This window comes from Lethenteron reissneri, chromosome 12 (assembly GCF_015708825.2).
Source record: "Lethenteron reissneri isolate LAM-NWPU_2019-01 chromosome 12, ASM1570882v1, whole genome shotgun sequence".
Lineage (NCBI taxonomy): Eukaryota > Metazoa > Chordata > Hyperoartia > Petromyzontiformes > Petromyzontidae > Lethenteron > Lethenteron reissneri.
Window position 1 is genome coordinate 11,806,682 of NC_083790.1, and position 19,782 is coordinate 11,826,463.

Consider the following 19,782-nt stretch of genomic DNA (forward strand, 5'->3'; position numbering starts at 1 on the left):
GCCGGTGTCATTGCATTCAGGTGCAATACAAAATGTAAACAGTTTTGTAATCCGAGTTTATGTTGTGCTGCTTACCATCGTCCATTGTTACACGACATGTACACTGCACCAGATTGGGTTAAATGATGACGTCACCCTGCTGCTGCTCTATTTAAGACCGGGAGCAAGTGGAGGGCTTCACCATTCTGGCAAATTTCCCGATGATGCTGGATGTAATTACCAGCGAAACGTCGTACTCAAAATTGTTAGTGATGTTGATTCACTCTTCAACATACCGGTGGGCTAAAGTAGTGAACTATTTGTCTTTTGTAAACGTGACACATTTTTTACTGTTTGGCCGTGTCGGGTGGTGGAGAGTTACGACAAATTTATAAATAACGCGATATAACCCTAAAAATCTTTATTATGAATGTACAGTTAAACCGAACACACTGAAAATTGGAAATACATTTTAATCACAACAACTAATTTAATGGTTTCCCAGTGGAATAATGCATCAGTTATGAAATATTCATGCCGATGATTAAGGCAATCCGCAGGCTTGCAGCTGCTGCTCATTCTGAACTCGTCGCTCCACACAAACCATCGCGGGCATTGACATCGGAAGAATTGAAGAAAAAATGAGTCATTCAATATCTCGTGTAACTGTTTAGGACACATGCCAATGCTCTCACCAGAGTTCATTGTAATTCTCCTGACTCTGTATCATATACGGATCACCTGGCTGTCCCGTCAGCCCATCTCGGTCAGCGCCAGCCAGAGAGATTTGGCTAAAGTCACTCCAACATTACCAAGAGCATATTCTCAGAGAATTCAGCCACTCAGCCATGCGCGTATGTGTCTGCTTTAAAGCCAGGCCTCAGAACGTGGCTCTTTCATGAGGAATTTCCTCTCTGAGCACGTTTGATGGCAAAGGTGTGCGAGCATGTGTGTGTGTGGACAGTGGGGAGCGGCAGGGCCGGATTCAGATTGTGTAGGCCCCTGGGCTACAGGTACTGTGAGGCCCCCAGTAATATTTTCAAAAGGAAAATAAAATGAAAGAAAAATCAAATGTATTTTTACAAGGCCAACAACAAATACAATAAAAGCATTCACAAATGAAATAACTTTTCACTTAATCCCTGGAGGCCCTCCAGCTGACAGAGGCCATTGGCTGCAGCCCCTAAAGACACCCAGTGCCTTAATCAGGCCCTGGGGAGCGGTGGTGTAGCGGTTAGCGCGCTGACCCGAGTTCGATTCTCGCTCCCAGGCCAACACCGGTGACGATTATATGAACCGGTCCTGGGCCTCCCCTGGGTTGACTCAGCCTCAAATGAGAACCTGGTGCAGTGTGTAAACATCGCCACTAGGAAGTCAAAGGCGGTCAGGCGTGGTGCTGGCCACTCACTTCCTCATGTGCCGTGCCTTCATAGGTTGCTACCCGCTAACAGCACTTGCCCCAACAGTCTGTTAAGGCTACACGGGAGATCTTTGGCTTCTGGACAGTCGTTGAGGCAGCATTGAGTGAGTATTTGATGGGTGGCAGGTGATTGTGCTGCGGCAAGCCGTGATTCAATGGGAGCGTTCGTGTGTGCGTCTGCTGAACGGCGGTTGTTGTGATTGTTGTGATTTTGCCTTTACTTGATTGGTAGTGTAAGCGTTTAACCTATTTTTGCTGTCTTGTTAGTTTTTAGAGGTTTTAGGCACGCGTTTTGTGAGCATACGTTAGCGTGTTTGTTTGCTAACAAGCGTGTTTGTGCATTTTGTGTGTGTATGTCTTTTGTGTTTTTACATTTAATGTGCGGAGTACACTCCACTACAGTAGTGCACAGTATGGTAAAATAATTTGTATAAGAATAGGTTTTACCATTTCTGGCAAATGAAACAGGTGTAGACCAATCAGTTTCAAAGTCAATGCATATATTACCAGAGCATGTTTTTGTTTGCATGATCACCACAAGTATGTGTGGTGAATGCAGACATGATTCCTTGCAAAATGTTTCTGTTTGGTGTTTCAACATCTTAACAGAAAGGGTAACACCTAATCTTTGCTTTGATACTGGCAAGAAAGGTCCCATATTAAAGTAATTTGTACAGTAGTACAGGATTTCAAGGATGCCATGGTGGTCCCCATTTTAAAGAAGGGGGCCCAGACTGAATGAAACAATTATTGGGAGATCTTCCTCCTCAGTCTACCGGTCTGGGCAAGCATTGTTCAACATCGCCTTACCAGGAGCCCCAATGTGGTTTCAGACCAAGGCGGTCCTGCACAGATGCCATTTTCTCCGTCCATCTACTACAGCAGAGGTGTAAGGCATTTCAACAAGACCTACATCTCTGCTGTATTGACCTGATCCATGCCTATGATACCATCAAACAGGCCAGGGCTCTGGGTTATTCTTCGTGCTTTCAGAGTCCCTGATGCTTTGCTAACAATAATCAAAGCTCATCATAGCGGTGGTTTTTCCTGGGTAAAGCTACGTGGCCGGGAGTCAGAACCATTTTCTGTTCACCTTGGGGTGCGACAGGGATGTTCTCTGGCCCCTACACTATTTAACATCTTCTTTGACCACGTATTTGAGAAGCTATTCATGGCTGTACTAGAGGAATTTCCATCTGGTACAGATACAATGGGAGGCTGATCGATGCCTGGCTGCGGTCAAAGGATGGCTCTCTATTGGTCAACCATTTTATGTATGCTAATGATCCGGTAATTGTTGCTCACTCTGAGAAGCCAATGGAACGAAAAAATGGGGCCGTATCATCAGCCCCACCAAAACTAAGTACCTGCTTCTGTCATCGAATACTCCACCTCCTCCACTCCCCATGAGTGATGTAATAGTTGTGGAGGGAGTGGAGAAGTTTTCATACCTGGGTAGTGTAGTTATGGCCACTCTGGCTTGGCAGTAGAGGTCTTGCTCCACATTAGTAGTGCCATTATAGTTTCATCTGGTGAGTAAAGCTGTGTAGACGCTACCTGGCCTATTACTCCATGCAAAGCTCTGAGTCTTCTTGGCCACATTTATGCACTCCCTTCTCCATGCTTGCGAAACATGCAGCCTTTTAAAAGCACATCTGTGCCGGTTTGAAACATTCAGGCTGGCCTGGATCTTGCGTTTAACCAGACTGAATTTTGCGCTCACAGATTCTTTAAAAATTTGGACAAAGTTCCATTAGTGAGTTCCTCCGGCATGTGAGGCTGGCTAGATCATGTAGCCAACGTGCCCAGCCACCGCATGCGCACACAGCTTCTGTTTGGCCAGATATAAGGGACGAAATGGGCACGGCCCTGGCTAGAGAAGAGAACAGGATCCTGCGGGGTGGGCTGGTAGGAACGAATAACCAAAGAATAGAAACATAATGTATTATTACACTTGTTTAGCCAGGAAAGCCTCACTGAGTCTAAAGGTTTTTGTAGGGTCCTGCCAAGTGTTTGCAGTAGGGGGCGATGTTGCTACACCTAATTGGACGATCCGAAGGGAGATTTTGAGGCCTAGTTCTAGGCTTTAGGCCTAGCTGTAGGCTTTAGGGTGCTGTGAGTTATTTTTTTATTTAATTTTTTAATTATTAATGTATAATTTAAATGTTTTAATTATTAATGCAAAAGCTTTAAATGTAAATGTTTCTATTTTAAAACATCAGGGAATGTAACATTGTTAAACATTAACTCCCTTTCACACACGCGGGGGTACGATACGAAGGGAGACTTTGAGGCCTAGTTCTAGGCTTTAGGCCTAGCTGTAGGCTTTAGGGCGCTGTGAGTTTTTTTATTTAATTTCAAAGTTTTAATTAAAAGCTATCTCAGGGAATTATAAGGGAATGTTACACTTGTTTAGCCAGGAAAGCCTCACAGAGTCTAAAGGTTTTGTAGGGTTATGCCAAGTGTTTTCAGTAGGGGGCGATGTTGCTACACGTAATCGGACATCGGATGGACGGACGGACGATATCATCTATTGTAGGCTGGTCCACGTCGTTCCTACCAGTATAAACTGGCGATGTAACGAAAGACGTGGAGTTTATTGGACTTGCAGGTGACTGGTACCCACAGTGTCAAGATCGGCCTCTGTGGAGGAGGCATGTGAAGAATGCTACTGGGCAGTTGGAGGTATTCGTCCTCCAACAACAGCGGAGGACAGAGGAGCGACGCTCACAACAATGAGTGGAGTGCAGGCAGCTAAAATCAGCAAGTTGGCACAGTAGGGAGCTCAGGTGGTGCATCTGCCAGTCATCTCAGTCGACCCATGACACCTGGATCTGACCCATGATCTCCTTTCAGCGAGCCTTCGACACTTCACGTGACCTCAAGGTGCACCGAGCCTGGCACAAGCACCGAAATTGTGTCAATGTCACTTAGTGGCTAACAGAAATTGGTGTTGTTTGTAAGGCACCGAGCAATGGTTCTGTTTTGAACAGCATGGATTTAATATGTTTTCTATCATGATTTATCTACGTCTGCGGGGAGTAGATCTTTACACAACAATGTATTCTGAAACATCTAAAACGGTATAAACACTCATTATGAGCTCCTGCGTGGCACACTGGATACTGAAGTAATGAACAGGCCTGTTGGCCTTCCAAACATATGTTAACCAGCATGGGGACATAATGCGGGCATATTTCTTTATTACCGTGTGTCACAACAGAGCATAATCAAGTGTTTTGTTGTTTACCATGTTGCTCTTTCTATTTGACAGGAAGGGCCTCATCGTGTCGACGGAGTGCCCTCGCTAATAACATCTCGCAAACGAGTTGCGTAGAGATGCAAAAACACAAGTCTATTTATTTTATTATTGCATAACGCTACACAACAGTGCATAATGAGTTCATGTATATATATACACCTTTATAGCTGATTATACTTAGGGGCCCTGTAACTTAGATTGAGCAGTTTTGCCAACAGCATCTGGCCCATGCCTGCTGATGCGGCCCAGAATGTGTTTTCTTTTCTGTTTAAACAAATGTTCTCAGTTCGTATACGTTTGGAAGGCCAATAAGCTTAGAGTATATTTATAAGCGGATTAAAAAAAGATTAGGTTATTTGCATAAACCATTGGCTTGTTAATGTTGTATTTACTCTGCGTGTGGAACTCACTGGTGCGCATTTGTCTCGCGTTTATATAAACGTCTGCGGTCTATGAGGCTTGAGGGAGACACTTCGACTTCTTAGGCTAAAGCAAAGTGCTGCTCACCATCTCAGTCCGCCGAGTGAGATTTTACGCGAAGCTTTAAATCGCGTCACAATCGGCAGCAGCGCAACGCATTGCTCACGCAGGCAGCGCTGATGGGCTCCTTCACAGGACATCATCAGCTGTGCGTCTATGACTGCCACCTTAATTTACGCGCTCATTACACACAAAGTGCTTGGCACAAATGAACTACAATACCTTGCTGACCTCGTCAGGGAGCATGAACTGGCACGCAAACTCCGGTCATCCTCGCAGCGGATTTTGGCTGGCCGTCGAACAAAGACGGTCACCGCTTCGCGCGCTTTCAGATGTGCTTCGGTGGCCGTCTGGAACGCTCTTCCTTACAATATTGGGAAGCCACTGGAGATATGTACTTTTAAATCTAGATTGAAAACTCATTCCTTTAAAACTGCTTTTTGTGTTTAGTTTTGTTGTCCTTCCCCCTGTGCCTCCGAGTAGCACGGTTGGCGAAGGAAGGTACAAAAGAAGCTCAACATACATTCAACATACATACAGCCATGGGCCACGAGTGAGCAAAGCTGTAAAACAAATACCCATGTAGGCATGCAGCAGACGAAGAAGCCACACTGCATACTGAGAAGCCGCACTTCACACTGAGAAGCCACATTGAGTGCTGGAGAACCGTGCTGTATACTGGAGAGCCACACAGAATCCTGGAGAGCCACATTCTGCTTTTGTTTTGAGTTTGTGTTTAGCGGTGCACGCCTGTGACCCAGAGCTGTGGAAGCACCGTCGGTTGGTCATGCTGAAGTCAACATGTGAGTACGACAACCACCTTGCAGGGCTATGAGATGGCCAGAGGATGGCAGTACAGCAAGAAGGGTTATGATCTTTGCGCGTGTATTTGTGAATATGTTCTGGTCAGATACATGTAGTGAGTCGTTTATCTTTCCAGGAAACTTCATTGAGCCTCATTACGTTATTGTTACACCTTTGAGATGTCTTTAGGTCGGCATATTATGACCGCTCCATCTCTTTGTAATCTGCCAATCCTGCCTCTCTCTGTGTCATACAAGAGGATTTGAGAGTTCATTCACCTAAAATACTATTCACACATAGAACAGCAGCAGCATGCAATTACTTACAGCGCAGGCGGGAACATGTGGCAGTTTCGATGGAATTTAATTAAAAGTCATTTTAGGCTCCAAGAATCCCACGATGTAGCCATCTTCCATTTCTGCTCTGCTTTGGCAACCCCCTGATTCCTTCCCAGACCCCCCCCCTGATTCCTTCCCCCCCCTTGCCGACTCTGACTGACCAAACTCATTACCGCTCATTCTCTCCCAAGAGGATTTCCACGAAACAACTACATTTGAGAGACCAGTCTAAACTCACCGCTGTTATTGGACACAATGCAATCAAATATAGATTAGCCGCAGACATTCTTGCATGAAATATGGTGTTTTTTTAATCACCGTACTTTGTTTTATAAATTAACACACTTACAATGTTAATTGAATGGAAGTAATGTACATTCGACAAAGCGATGTGATCGAGCGGTGGTGCATTAGTCTAATATTATTAATAAGGTTTTTGGGTTAGATCGCGTAAACACGTTCCTTCGGAGTGGGCAGGTAGGAACTTGGTTGGACAGCGCATTCGTGCACGACGGACAAATATGCACGACAGACAGACAAATAATCCCTGGTGGGCAGTGTGGAACCTGTTGTTCCTACCTGTGTACAAGATCACGTGACTTGAGGTAGCCAGGCAGCCAGCCAGGTAGCCAGCCCCCTTCACTATCGGCCCCTCCCCCTTGCTTAGGCCCCTCCCCTGACCCCCCCTCCCTCAGGCCCCTCCCCCCATATCCTTAGGCCCCTCCCCTGACCACCCCCCCATATCCTTAGGCCCCTCTCCTGACTCCCCCCTTCCTTAGGCCCCTCCCCTGACCCTCCTCCCTTAGGCACCTCCCCTCTCCGTACTGGCAGTAGATCTCCACCAATCAAAGAGTTGTTTATATTATATATTTATGCACGATAGACAGTCAGAGAGACAAAAAATCCCTGGTGGGCAGTGTGGAACATTTTGTTCCTTCCTGTAATATTCATGTGCCGTTAAACCCACCACCACCCGACACAGCCAAATTAGTTACCACTTCAGCACAACGGTGTGTCGGAGAATAAAACCCACAACTTTTACAATTTGAGTACGACGTTTCGCTTGGTGATTACAACCAGCTTCGCCAGGCGATTAGCCAAAATGGCGGAGGGTGGTTAGCTCAATGTACTATCTACCCACCCCGTGGCTGACACCGGTCGTGGGTGATAACTTAATCCGCTCCTTGATGGACCCCTTGCTTAACACGAACTGACACTAACGAGCATGGTGAAATATGGTCAATAATCCCCCACGACTAACACAGCACAGGAAGGCTTTCATCCAGCGGCGGTTTGACGAAGGAATTTAAATCTATTACTGTATATTCATTCAACAAAACGGCGCTTATTGATCTATTTGCACGCATTACTCGACATGCCGTTTTTTACATTCGTGTTCGAGCACGCACAGCAGTTGAACAATATCCATCCTGCTTCTTACATCGTTTCTCCCCGGCTAAAAATCGTAATAAAAAATTCTGATTCAGGTCATCAAGTCTTTTGTGAAAGATAAAAAAAGAAATGTGGTTACTTTGCTCTGAAATATTCGCTGGATAAAGCAGACAGACGTGAAGAGAGGCATTATTGACACAGACAGCAGCTCGTTGTGCGTGCGATGGTCTTTGTGTGGGGGAGCAGTGGCTCAGTAGTCAGAGCTCTGCACTATGAACCCGATGACCCAAGTTCGATTCCTACTAATGACGTATACCAGTGGCGAATATCTGAACTGGTCCTGGGCCTCCCCTAGGTCGACTCAGCCCTAAATGAGTACCTGGTTGGGTGTGTAAACATCAACACTGGGGAGACAAAGGCGTCCAGCTGTGGTGCTGGCCACCCACCCTCTCGTGTGCCATGCCGGCTTTCAAAGGTGCTCGCTAACAGCACTTGTCCAAACACTCTTTTAAGGCTATATGGGGGATGTTTTTTGTTGTTGCCTTGTGCGTGTGAAACAGTTTTGCAAACATGTCTGTGTGTTCGTAAATGAGGAGCGGTAGTGCAGCTGTTAGCGCGCTGCAGCACTTGCTCCTACAGTCTGTTAAGGCTGTACGGCGGATCTTTGTCTTTGCGTTTGTGGCCAGTGATGGAAAATGTTGGCGATTCCACTGCACTTTGAGTCCAGCAAGTTGAGTTTGATTCCTGTTGATTTGCTGACATCAGTGACAATTAGCATCCGAACGTGTTCGGGGCTGCCTTGAGGTCAACTCAGCATAAAAAAAAGTGCCCAGCATGTGGGGTGTAGGAAAACGCAATGGGGAGAACATTAAAGAGGCATCCTCGGCGCGGTTTATGCTCTATTGAAGACACGACGCGCGTTCTGCTGCTGTCCATAACAGGTGCTCACTGACGGCACTCACCCTCAACAATGTGTCTAGTAGAGCAGCCGTCCCCAACCTCTTTGGCACCAGGAGCGGTTTCGTGGAAGACAATTTTGTCACGGACCGGGGGGGGGGTTCATCATTGGGTCTATCCCACTTTTCAAAGAAGCTATCCAGCGACGTTTGTTTTTTACTCATTGTGGCTACTAGGGGTTAGAGCTTGTGGACTTACCAAAACTGTGACTGAGACAAGCGCGCAGTGCGGGAAATAGGCACGGACGGAAGTGGTCAATAATAAAACAATGGGGGCGGGCCACGCGCGGACTCACCGCTCTCACCTGCTGCTGTGCGGCCCGGTTCCTAACAGGTCACGGACCGGTACCGGTCCGCGGCCCGGGGGTTGGGGACCCCTGTTGAATAGAGTACTGAAAAAGGGGATCTTCATCATTGCTTTAGAAAACCCGCACGCTAAACATGCATGCAGTATTTGTCAGTTCCAAAAATAAGATGTCAAATAACACAGCACAGGTGGTGGTGCTGTTGTTGTGTTTGACTGCAAGAGGTGTAAAGGAAAGCTGTGCGTTTAGACACTGGATGTTTGATATACGCACGAGCGCTGATATGATTATCCATGCCTCCGCTGTCAGGCCATTTGTGTGGGCAAATTAAAAAAGCGCCGCAAATCACTCGAGACTCAATTGCTTTTGTGCTCAACCCCCAACACATGGAGTCTGGTAAAAGGTGATTGACAACAATGTGCTCAGCCAGACCGCTTGCAAAATGAAATGAACCCTGATTTAGTGTTTTCAATACATATGCACAGACTAAGCACGGTGCAATGTGAACGTTCCGGCTATACAGTTAGAGAGGATAGTTTAGTGAGGAAAGTGATATTGTCATCGCCAGCCATCATGATCTAGCCACTCCTGGATGAAGGCCTCTCCAAGCCACTGCCATCTCTCTCTGTGATGTAACAATCCACCTCGCGCCTGCACACGAGCTGATTTCATCACTCCATCTCCACGGTTAATGGACTCTACGCTCGGTAATATTTCTTCCCTTGGCTGCCCCTTCATAGTTGGTTTCGACCACCAGCTATCACCGCTTGGAGCACCGTGCCCAGGCCAAACCCATTTACCTTTTCTTAGCAGCTAAAATTAAGTCTCGACTTGTTTGTGCTCTCTACTCCTGTGTGTTAAATGCAACGTTATGTTATAATGCTCTAAAATGGTAACAAAAATATATATCAAAGAAAGGTTCACCGAGTCTCCAGTGTGTTTTTTTAGAGGGTTCTGCATTGGGTTTGTTAGCCAGTTCCAAAATAAGTGTTTTTGTTGTTGTATGGACAGAAAATAAGTACCTGGAGGATCCCACACAGGAAAGGCTAACACCAGAAAAGGAATTAGACGGACAAATGAGGAAGACACATGCCGTACTGCCGTTGTTTTGGGATTTCACAGTCCGCCACCATATTGGGAGTCTGCATGATCCACCAACGCCACTTCGCAGGTGCCTACAACCATATTCGCTCTGGTGTGCCTCCACTCTTCCATTCTCTGAGGCTCAGTGGGGTTATAGGCTGGGGCTCTGAGGTGACCAGGACACGGCAGTACAGCCGAAACATTATTGAGCGCATGAGTTCTGAGCCTTATCCTGTCGCCTATGTGGGTTTTCTCTGGGTTCTCCAGTTTCTTCCGACAAGCCAAATGCATGAATGGTTATTGGCCAAATATCCTAATGCAAGAAGTTCCCGAAAATGAGCCTTGGAACACAGTGAGGCATTCCTGCAGAGTATGCAGTACAAGTTAACACGTAGGCTGATTGGCCGTGTCGGGTGGCGGAGGGTTACGACACATTTATAAATAACGCGATCTAACCCAAAAACGTTTATTATGAATATGCGGTATAATTTATATTCTTCTTTCGTATGGCCAATGTAGATGAAGAGCAACAACTACAATTTCACATTCATGTGGTCAAGCCAGATAACCGCGTCAGGAGCAGCAGAGTTGTATCATCCTCGCTGTGATGTCTCCTTCGTATTTGTGGATCGGGGCATTGAATCGTTACATGGTCTTGTACGGTCTGTTATGGATGACCACATCAGGTATCCGCATCTGCCATGGTTTGTGCAGTGGATACAAGATCAAAACCCAGGGATTTTCTTCCGTTGGGTCTTTCACAAGGTGTGTTACATGCGTGTGCCCCATTGTCTCCACTAGCCACGTAACAAGCTGCCCCCTAAAATTTGCAGACAGAAGAACATGGCAACAATGTGCGATGGGCTGCTCGTGGTGACGGCTGTTGAACTGGAATTTCAAAATAATCCGTGGAAATTCAGGTTACTTTAATGTTGCCGAATCAACATTGGGACACTTGGCTGTACGGTTCCTGAGGCACATTCCCACAATCATACCACTGCATGAACAGCTATTGCATGTTCGTAAGCAGCCGCGTCCAATTACAGCACACAGCTTGTGAAATCGACACTGTTGACTCAACAATTCTCTGAAAATATTGAATTAAGCACAGGATGCCAAGATGAACTTACGTTATGATCTGCTTGTTCACCAGGAGTGTTTATCCTATTATTGATTACTCTGACACACTACAAAGTATTGGTTTTGTTCAGTTTTTCTCGAGGCAAGTTGATATCCACCTAAGGAAGAGTAATCCACTAGTGTGTTCAAAATCCAAGTTGGTGACCCACTCAACCCATCATCCCCTTCGAGTAGATAAAGTACCTACTGCTTTGTTGGAAGGCGATAGTCTTTTTTTCATGGAGGGAATAGAACCTGCTATAGGAATGCTGAATTTCCACGACTGGTTCAGAACTACCAGAGATCTGCAGTTTATTTTGAGTATTGTTCACACTAACGCAACACAGATGTTTAGTTCCCCTTTTATCCGTTGTAATAACTAGAATAATTACTATGTTGATGCATTTTGAGTTTCATGTTACACATACGAGTATTAAGCCCTATTATGAAAGGTAGTTATGACAATGCTGATGATGTCATTGATTATAGTGTAGCACACTCTGATCCACACAACTCATGCCAGATCTGGTCACCACCTTCATAAGTCGAAAGTCAAAGGAAGCGCAGAACACGAATGCGGAGACCCTGACCAAAACGTCGAGCACCATTCCACGCTGTGGAGTGCATTGCAAGCCATAGGACGCATCGTACACCGCAGAGCGCATCGTAAACCGCAGGGCACACTGTGAACCGCTGCCAACTTCGCAAACTCAACGGAGGTACAGCAACATCAGCAGCAGAAATTAATTCAGCCTCACCTGAATCTGTCATCGCATGATGTAGATGTGGACCCATAGAGTGACCAATGTAGAAGCAATAAAAGGTTTGCACATAGAAGAAGACCTGATGCAGGCAGTGACGAGAAGGAAACTGCCACTCGTGTTGGACACATATGTAGGATGAATAACAACAGGAACATGAAAAGTGTGTTGTTGGGGAAAAATGGAAAGAACCAGAAAGAGAGGAAGACCTCACAGATAATGGTTTGACGACATCATAAAAGATTGGTGCCAGAAAGATGTTGCGCTACTTCAGCATTCTGGCACAAGACAGAGTCAATTGTAAACAAATGACAACATGTGCAGGGGACACCTTACGGGCTATCCGCCCATGGATCGCGATGATGATGATGATCGATCTTTAAGTCGCTATTCACAATGCCCACAGCAGACACCCACCAGGCCTCCCAGGATGAAGAAGATCATGAAGAGGCGTCCGAGCGTGGTCTTGGCGTAGATGTCGCCGTAGCCCACCGTGGACATGGTGACCATGAGTAGGTAGACGCACTCCCAGTACGTCAGGTTCTGTTGGTTCTGGAAGTCCCTCCAGGGGTCGCCCGAGTTCTCCACCTGCGAGAGTGGCACAGGGACTGAGTGAGTGCCCGAACACTTGATATCGCGCAGGCTTATATGTCCAGTCAATCATGAATAAACTAAACAACATTATTTTTTATTTCACCAAGTAAGGCCCACTGAGCTACGTAGATCTTTGACAAGAAGCGATTTGGCTATTACAAATGATAGCTCAACGAAGTGGCTTATTGCGTGGAAATTTATAGCAGCCGAATGCCCTAAAAAGTCCACGCAACGACGGGGAGAACACGCAAACTCCAAGTATACAGCAGGCGTCAGGGTCGGGATCGAACCCACGACCTCCTGTATACCAGGAGAGATAGTTAACATCTCGCCACGTGGTGACCGTGCACACCAATGACATCCCGTTGTGGTCTATTATGACTTTTTGAAAAGTTGAGCTGAATAATGCAGTCGGTTAACTATCCAGAAATAACATATATGTAAAATATATTTTACGTAGATTTGAAGCTTTCGTGACTGCAAGGATTCATATTCTTAGGTTTTTTTCGGTAAAGTCACGTAGGTACGTGACTTTACCGAAAAAACCTAAGAATATATTTTACGTGTTTAACGTATTCCCCAAATTATAAGACCCACTCTTTAACGCTGTATAGTATTTTGAGAAAGGTTTGTGGGGTGCATATTAAAATCCGGTAGGTGTGTGTGCGCATGTGCGTGTGACCAGATTTGTATAAATGTATTGTCAGCCGGGCACAAGTATTGGGTGTGTCTTGCTTTCCAGAGTGCCTCATAGTCCTTAGAATATGTTTCGTGTGTATATACACACAAAGGTAAAACATTCTGTTTGTGATTGGCTGAAATTATTTCAACATGGTGTTTATATGTATTCATAAATAATAAAATAATACCGCAGAAAATTACTGTACCAAAAATACAATTAAATGATCCTTTTGGTGGTATCCCGGGGTATCAAATAATACAAAATGGCCGAGGCAATTAAATATTGTATTTCGGGGACACTATTTTTTACAGGTGTGTACTTAACTCCACGACTGGGGTACCAATCAATCCGAAATCGGTGCTACTCAGCGATGTCGAAACGCAGCGAGGACGATTGCCCTGAAACCCTGAAGGCTCGTACGCACCACGGTGGTGCATCGTGTACAGCTCGTCGAGATGGGTCGATTGCCTCATCGCCGACCATCAACAGACTAAAAATGACTGCATCACGGACATTGTGCGAGAGCCGTGGCACTATGGTATCCCGGGGTACCGCCATAAGGTTCAAATGTTCAACCTGCTACCAGAATACCATCGCAAAATGCATTGGTATTATCACTTCTTTCCCAACACTCAAGATCTCAAGATCGATCATTACACTTGAAGCTGTGGCTACTGACGTGTCTTTAAAAAAAAACATTCAGCCAATATCCTATGCTGCTCAATTTCCACTCTCTCCGAAGGTCTCTTTCAGGAAAACCTCAATACAAAATCACTCCAATAAAAACGCGCCTCTGCCCTGTTCGTCACCTTAACGCAACCGGCGAAACTGGAGGCGAGGAGGGAATTGGAAAGGCGCCCGCGACAGTGAGCGTCTGCACGTGGAAAACCGGGCAAGATCCGTGGCGGATGTGACCGTGAATACGGCAACGGGATGCGGCGGTGGCTTTCGTCGGCGCGTGCGCGGATTTACAAGGTGACCTTATCGCAGCGAGCACGCGACACGCACATTAAGCAGAGCCATCGGAAACTGTGCCGCTAAGCCTTTGTTTCATTTGGCAATACGACCGTGTTATTAATGACGTGCAACGCAAGTGACGTGAGGTGAGGGTTGGGTGTCTCGTGAGGGGAATGCACGTGGCAAGCGTTGGGCCACGAGAGAGTTCAGTTAAGCCAGGTTTTGCGAATGCAAATTGTCATTCGGTCTCCCGGCCTTGCCACCAATGCCCATGCTAAAAAGGTCAAAGCGTTTGCATGCCTGTACTCGATTGGATTGTTGGGCGATTGTTCATCTGCTTCAGAGGTCTTCAGCTCAGCAGTTTAAATTATATATTCCTATGACAGGCAGCATTCACTCCACAGAACAACCACTGTTGACTTACTGTGGACCCCAGTAAGATGATTAAATAAGTTAACCGCCACCCAAAGATTTAAATGAAGAGTTTGTGGGATGATGACAGAGTGCCACCTGGTCAATACTAGGTAATTCATTCAGCAGAGAGTTGATGAAAGGCTCTGAATTATGAATATGATATATTTCAAGTTATGACCTATTGAAGTTATTACAACAGTGGTTGTGTGGTGTCCACCTTCCAAGATGATTTCCCGCCATAGTTTCAAGCTCTGCTTCCTGTAGAAGTTCTCGAAGGATATTCCCTCATGTCAAGACGTGCTTCAGTAGCCACGTTAGGACTGCATTGGTGATATAATTGCATTCCTTTCTATTCCATACACGTGGAGATAAAACAAATTGCCATCTTCATCTCCACCAATACTATCGGTCTAATCAGCACCAGCGTCCTCAGTTTGCTATGATTGAATATAGTCATGAAATCTTGATTAAAGGAGAATATATTTCCTTCAATAAAATGCATATCTATGGCAATAAACCTGTGCCTGCTGATTCATTTCTCTCAAGCTGATATATTTTAAAAAATTATGCAGATCCACACGCTTTGCATAGATTTTGAAAACTCGATACCAGAGTTGCTGTATCTATCACCACCATTGAGCCAGTTGTCACGGAGTAGGATATTCTACTGCAATGGTCCCTGTAACTCGCCACATCATGGAATGATCGTAAAGCCCCTAACTACCAGCAGACTGGGACTGCAACCACCACAGTGACATCGCCAAGTGTCGGCGCATTTGCCGTTTGTTTTACAGGTCTGTGGTTCAAGTCTCATGTCCCCCTTATATTAATACTGCAGGTACATTAACCGTACAAATTGTGTCATTTGCTTCACAGTGAACGCTAAATATCCATAGTTATTGTCCGCAATTGAAATGTAACCTTCAAATTGCTCTATTGTGAAAATTATACAGCAAGCGTAGTCCCCCAACTGTGAAAAATAGCAGGACCCCCCCCTCCACCGTGAATAAGAATCTTGGGACTAGGTGAGGCTTTCCTGGGTAAATAAATATCATGTCGCGTCAGTAATCGAGTGGCCAAATCTGCCCATTAAAATCCCGCACGGCTCAAGCGGGTGGGGGTGGTTCAGTGCTTGTCCACAGGTGGGACTGGGCAGCGTGAGGGGCGGTCAATACGGAGCCCAAAAGCCTCGTGGCCAGCAGTCGATGCTCAGCCACCAGTGCCAAACACGTGACTCACGGCACCCACGCACGTCACAGCATGCGGTGGGTCAAATACAGAGATCCCCCCCCGCATAGACTTAACAGACTGTTGGGGCAAGTGCTGTTAGCGAGCACCTATGAAGGTGGGCACAGCACACGAAGGGGTGGGTGGCAAGCACCACGCCTGACCGCCGTTGTCTCCCCAGTGGCGATGTTTACACACCGCACCAGGTACTCATTTGAGACTGAGTCGACCTAGGGGAGGCTCAGGACCAGTTCAGATAATCGTCCCTGATGTTGGCTGCGAGCGGGAATCGAACTCGTGTCGCCAGGTTTGTAGCGCGGCGTGCTAACCACTACACAAACCACTACACTAACCACTACACTATCGCTCCCTACTACCACCACCGTGTCGCCACCGTGTCCACACACCTCAAGCCGGCCATTCTTTTTCAGTTAGTCTACTAAGGTCTATCCAAACTGTGCAGTATGCTGTCAAAAAAATGTTCAACATGCCACCAGCCAAACACGGATTCCAATTCCCAGACCGTCTGGGTCGACCCCAGGCAGGTGGCAACCAGGACCGGCTTGGGGATAGGCCCTGCACCACCAAATTAATGTCCATTTGGCCAACCAAGTTCCCTCTCCTTCTTCGTGGGGAATCTCCATTACGGTGGCACCGCACACTACGGCTCCACTGGCTCCGAGTGCAGCTGGAGCCTTGCGTAGTAGCACCCCCCCCTCCTACCCCTTAATCGCGGTGAAAGGACACGCGTCGCATCGATTGCTACACGCCGTCGGATCCATCTGTATCGCTTGTTCGTTATTTTATATGCGGTAACAATAAGCTTTTTTGTGTATCCAGCAAATAACCATTGTTTAGCCAGGAAAAGCACGGCGAGTCTCTAAGGTATCTTTCAGGACGGGAGACGACTCTTCCGTCGAATGTTGGGCCAATTTCGTATTGAATATTTATAATAACCGCAGCTGCCAAGTTGGCTTTGTCTCCACAGGAGGTGTCCGCTAAGGCAGTCTGCCGTATCCATTGCAGACGCCACCTGCTGCATGTTAAGTTCTTCTCACATTAAGTTGAACTGTAAATTGAGTTACGTACCACATTTTGGTTTGTACAAAAAAGCAAATTCGAAAAGTCATTAAAATAATGTCTGGGACCCAATTAATGCAGCGACAGAATAGTGAAAAAATGGTCCAGCAATGTAAATACCTACTGCAGAGCTGGCCATATATAATGATCTATTTACGCAAAACTAACATCCACCTCTCCTCCACCAACATGTGAATCAGGTCACCAGGTGGGCCACGTGACCACATGCTCATTGCACTTAACTTTATATTAAAACATATACACATACACTGAAAAGAAATGGGGGGTAGAGTGGTGGTACCTTGGTTAGCACACTCTGCTATAAACCCATTGACCTGAGCAAAATTCCCACCAACCCACACTGACCAACATGATGAAGTATGGTCAAACAACACCCAAGACTGACACGGCATGCGGAGGCCTTCGTCCAGCAGTGGATTTGACCGAGGAGCTGAAAATCAACAATTTAGTTGAGAAATTATTAAAGTAAACAAGAGACTTTCCGAGTGCATTAATAACTAAAGCTTTACTTGCTCGACAGAAGAAGAAGAAGTCTACGCCCTAAAATGCTGAGCAAGAGCAAAGCCCGGCCTTGAAGACGTGACAGGAGTGTGTGAAAGAGACGGTGCGATTCCAAAGGTAATGACGACGTTGCCAGCCAAAGCGATTGGGCGACACGCACGTTGCACAAGGAACTATGTTCAGGCCACTGTGGGGTGGTTTTTGTTGTTGTTGCGAGAGATCGATTCCCAGTGATGTACTCCCATGTCTCGTGACGAGATAATAAAAATGTATTACATGTTCAATTATCTTATGGTAATACGTGTTTCCCCCCACGCACTGCCTTAGAGAAAGGCACAAGCATCTGTATAACCCGCAGATATAGCAATGGCAATTCAAATATAAACAAAAACCTGCTTCACTTGCCGCTTCAATCTCTGTAAACGTCAATTCAAACATGTTCATGTGATTCAGGTATTTGCATGTCAACTTTCTCCATTGACCTCTCCAAAAACGCACTTCAGTGGTGAGTGTGTACAGGGACCCCTCTATTTATGAACATTCGACTTATAAACTTTCAGAGATACGAACAAACCTTTCAATATGTCCAGTTGCCTGTTTTAGACCGAGAGTCGTAAGTTCAACCGCCGTGCAATAGATGGCGGTGGTGGCATCTACATCTGCAGAACATGAAGAACCAGTGGCATCTACATCTGCAGCAGATTATGCAACTTTTAAAGCCATGCCCCCGTGTTTAGTGTACATGCCGTACAACACGTTTGGAATCGACAGGAGTAAAGTTGGACTTATAAACAAATCGACTTACGAACAGACCTCTGGAACCTAACTCGTTCGTAAGTAGAGGAGTCCCTGTAATGCCAATATAAAATGCCCTTAGATTATCACAATCGTCAAAAGTTATCATAATTTATGGTGCTCAACTTAAACCCTAATATAAAAAAACGACTTGAAGCAGTGCTTCGCAACCAGTGCCTCCACCCCCACCAGGCGTGCCATTGCATTTATGGAATTATGGGAAATTAAAGAGGCTAGGACAGAAGAACTCTTCGTGCTGCTTCGTGACCGATCCCTCCCCCCGGCCCTCTCTACCTCACCATTGGTCGCACCTCAGTACAAGCCGCAGGCCACCCGTGACACCCCACCCACACCTCACTCCCATGCCCTTTGAACTCCCTCGGTCGCCGCGTGCGTGATTGGCCAAGATCAAGAAGTGAGTGACGTGGAATAACGGGGGTTGAGAAGCACCGACTTATAAATGACCGCATTGGAAAAGGTGCACGGGCACGAATTAATTATCAAAACACCGCGTTTGTCATTAACACTGCCTTTGAATGGAAAAGAATGTACGTATGTATACATGTTGAACTTCTTTCACACCGTACGTAGCTAACCGTGCTCATCGGAGGTGCGGGGAAGGACAACAAACTAAAAATAAAAAAGCATTTGTGAAGAAATTAGTTTTCAATCTTGATTTAAAAGTGCATAGCTAAAGCAGCTTCCTAACATCGAAGCGAGAGCGTTCCAGACGGCCGCAGAAGCGCATCTAAAGCGTGCGATGCAGTAACCGTCTTTGTTCCAATGGCCAGCCAAACGCCGATGCGAGGATGACCGGAGTTCACGTGATGGTTCAAAATATACAGCAGGCCAACGTTTTGGGCAGTAGGCATTCGTGGGAGCAGTATAAATAACTAATGTGGGTGGCTGTTTTGTTGTATCCAATCCTTCCGTACGCACCTCAGCAAGTTCAGATTTCCACTGAGAAATAAAATAAAATAAAAGGGTTGCGGCACACCTATTGACTACTTTCCCTTGACTCCCTAGATCGGCGACTTCATCAAATGCCACATGGGTAAAAACAATGTTGGTCAACGCGAGCCTCGAGTTGTCATGGAGAGTTTCCATATTGTCGTGGAATTGTCCTGTCAGAGCGATGGCGCATCAGATTCAGCGACCGCTTAAAGCCTCACATTACCTCCACTGCACGTCACATGATCCTATATCTTAGAAAAAATTTTATATTATCCTTCATTATCAAAAGGAGGTTATGTCATTTAAAATTGTTTAAAATCTACCTGAATTAGCAGGTCCGGATCTGTATTGCAACCTTTATAAATGTCCATACAGCTGCGTGCTTTTTCTTTCCAGCTATTGGTTGCCTTTTTTAAAAACTGGGGTCATATTCCAAGGCATGGAAGCATCTATTAAAATGTGCAGTGGGCTCACGTAAAAAAATATAAAGGGCAACGTAAACATGTGAAATGCTTATCTCAGTGTAAAACTACATTATCAGATCTCACCCCGGTGTTCCCTCAAGGGAACGCCTTCTTCAGCAATGATAAATGATTTGCCTCCATGCTCTGTGAGTGACCTCGGATATGAAAACCCGTCAGTGTTTGTGACCTTCACG

The 19,782-nt window shown here is 46.0% G+C and overlaps 1 protein-coding gene across 1 annotated transcript in view; it reads right to left on the reverse strand.

Annotated features, from left to right (window-relative positions):
- LOC133341908 (calcium-activated potassium channel subunit alpha-1-like) overlaps positions 1–19,782 on the reverse strand; it is a 160,039-nt gene that overhangs the window by 90,701 nt on the left and 49,556 nt on the right. Inside the window, 1 exon segment of the mRNA XM_061550729.1 lies at positions 12,317–12,487. Coding sequence (XP_061406713.1) covers positions 12,317–12,487 — 171 coding nt within the window.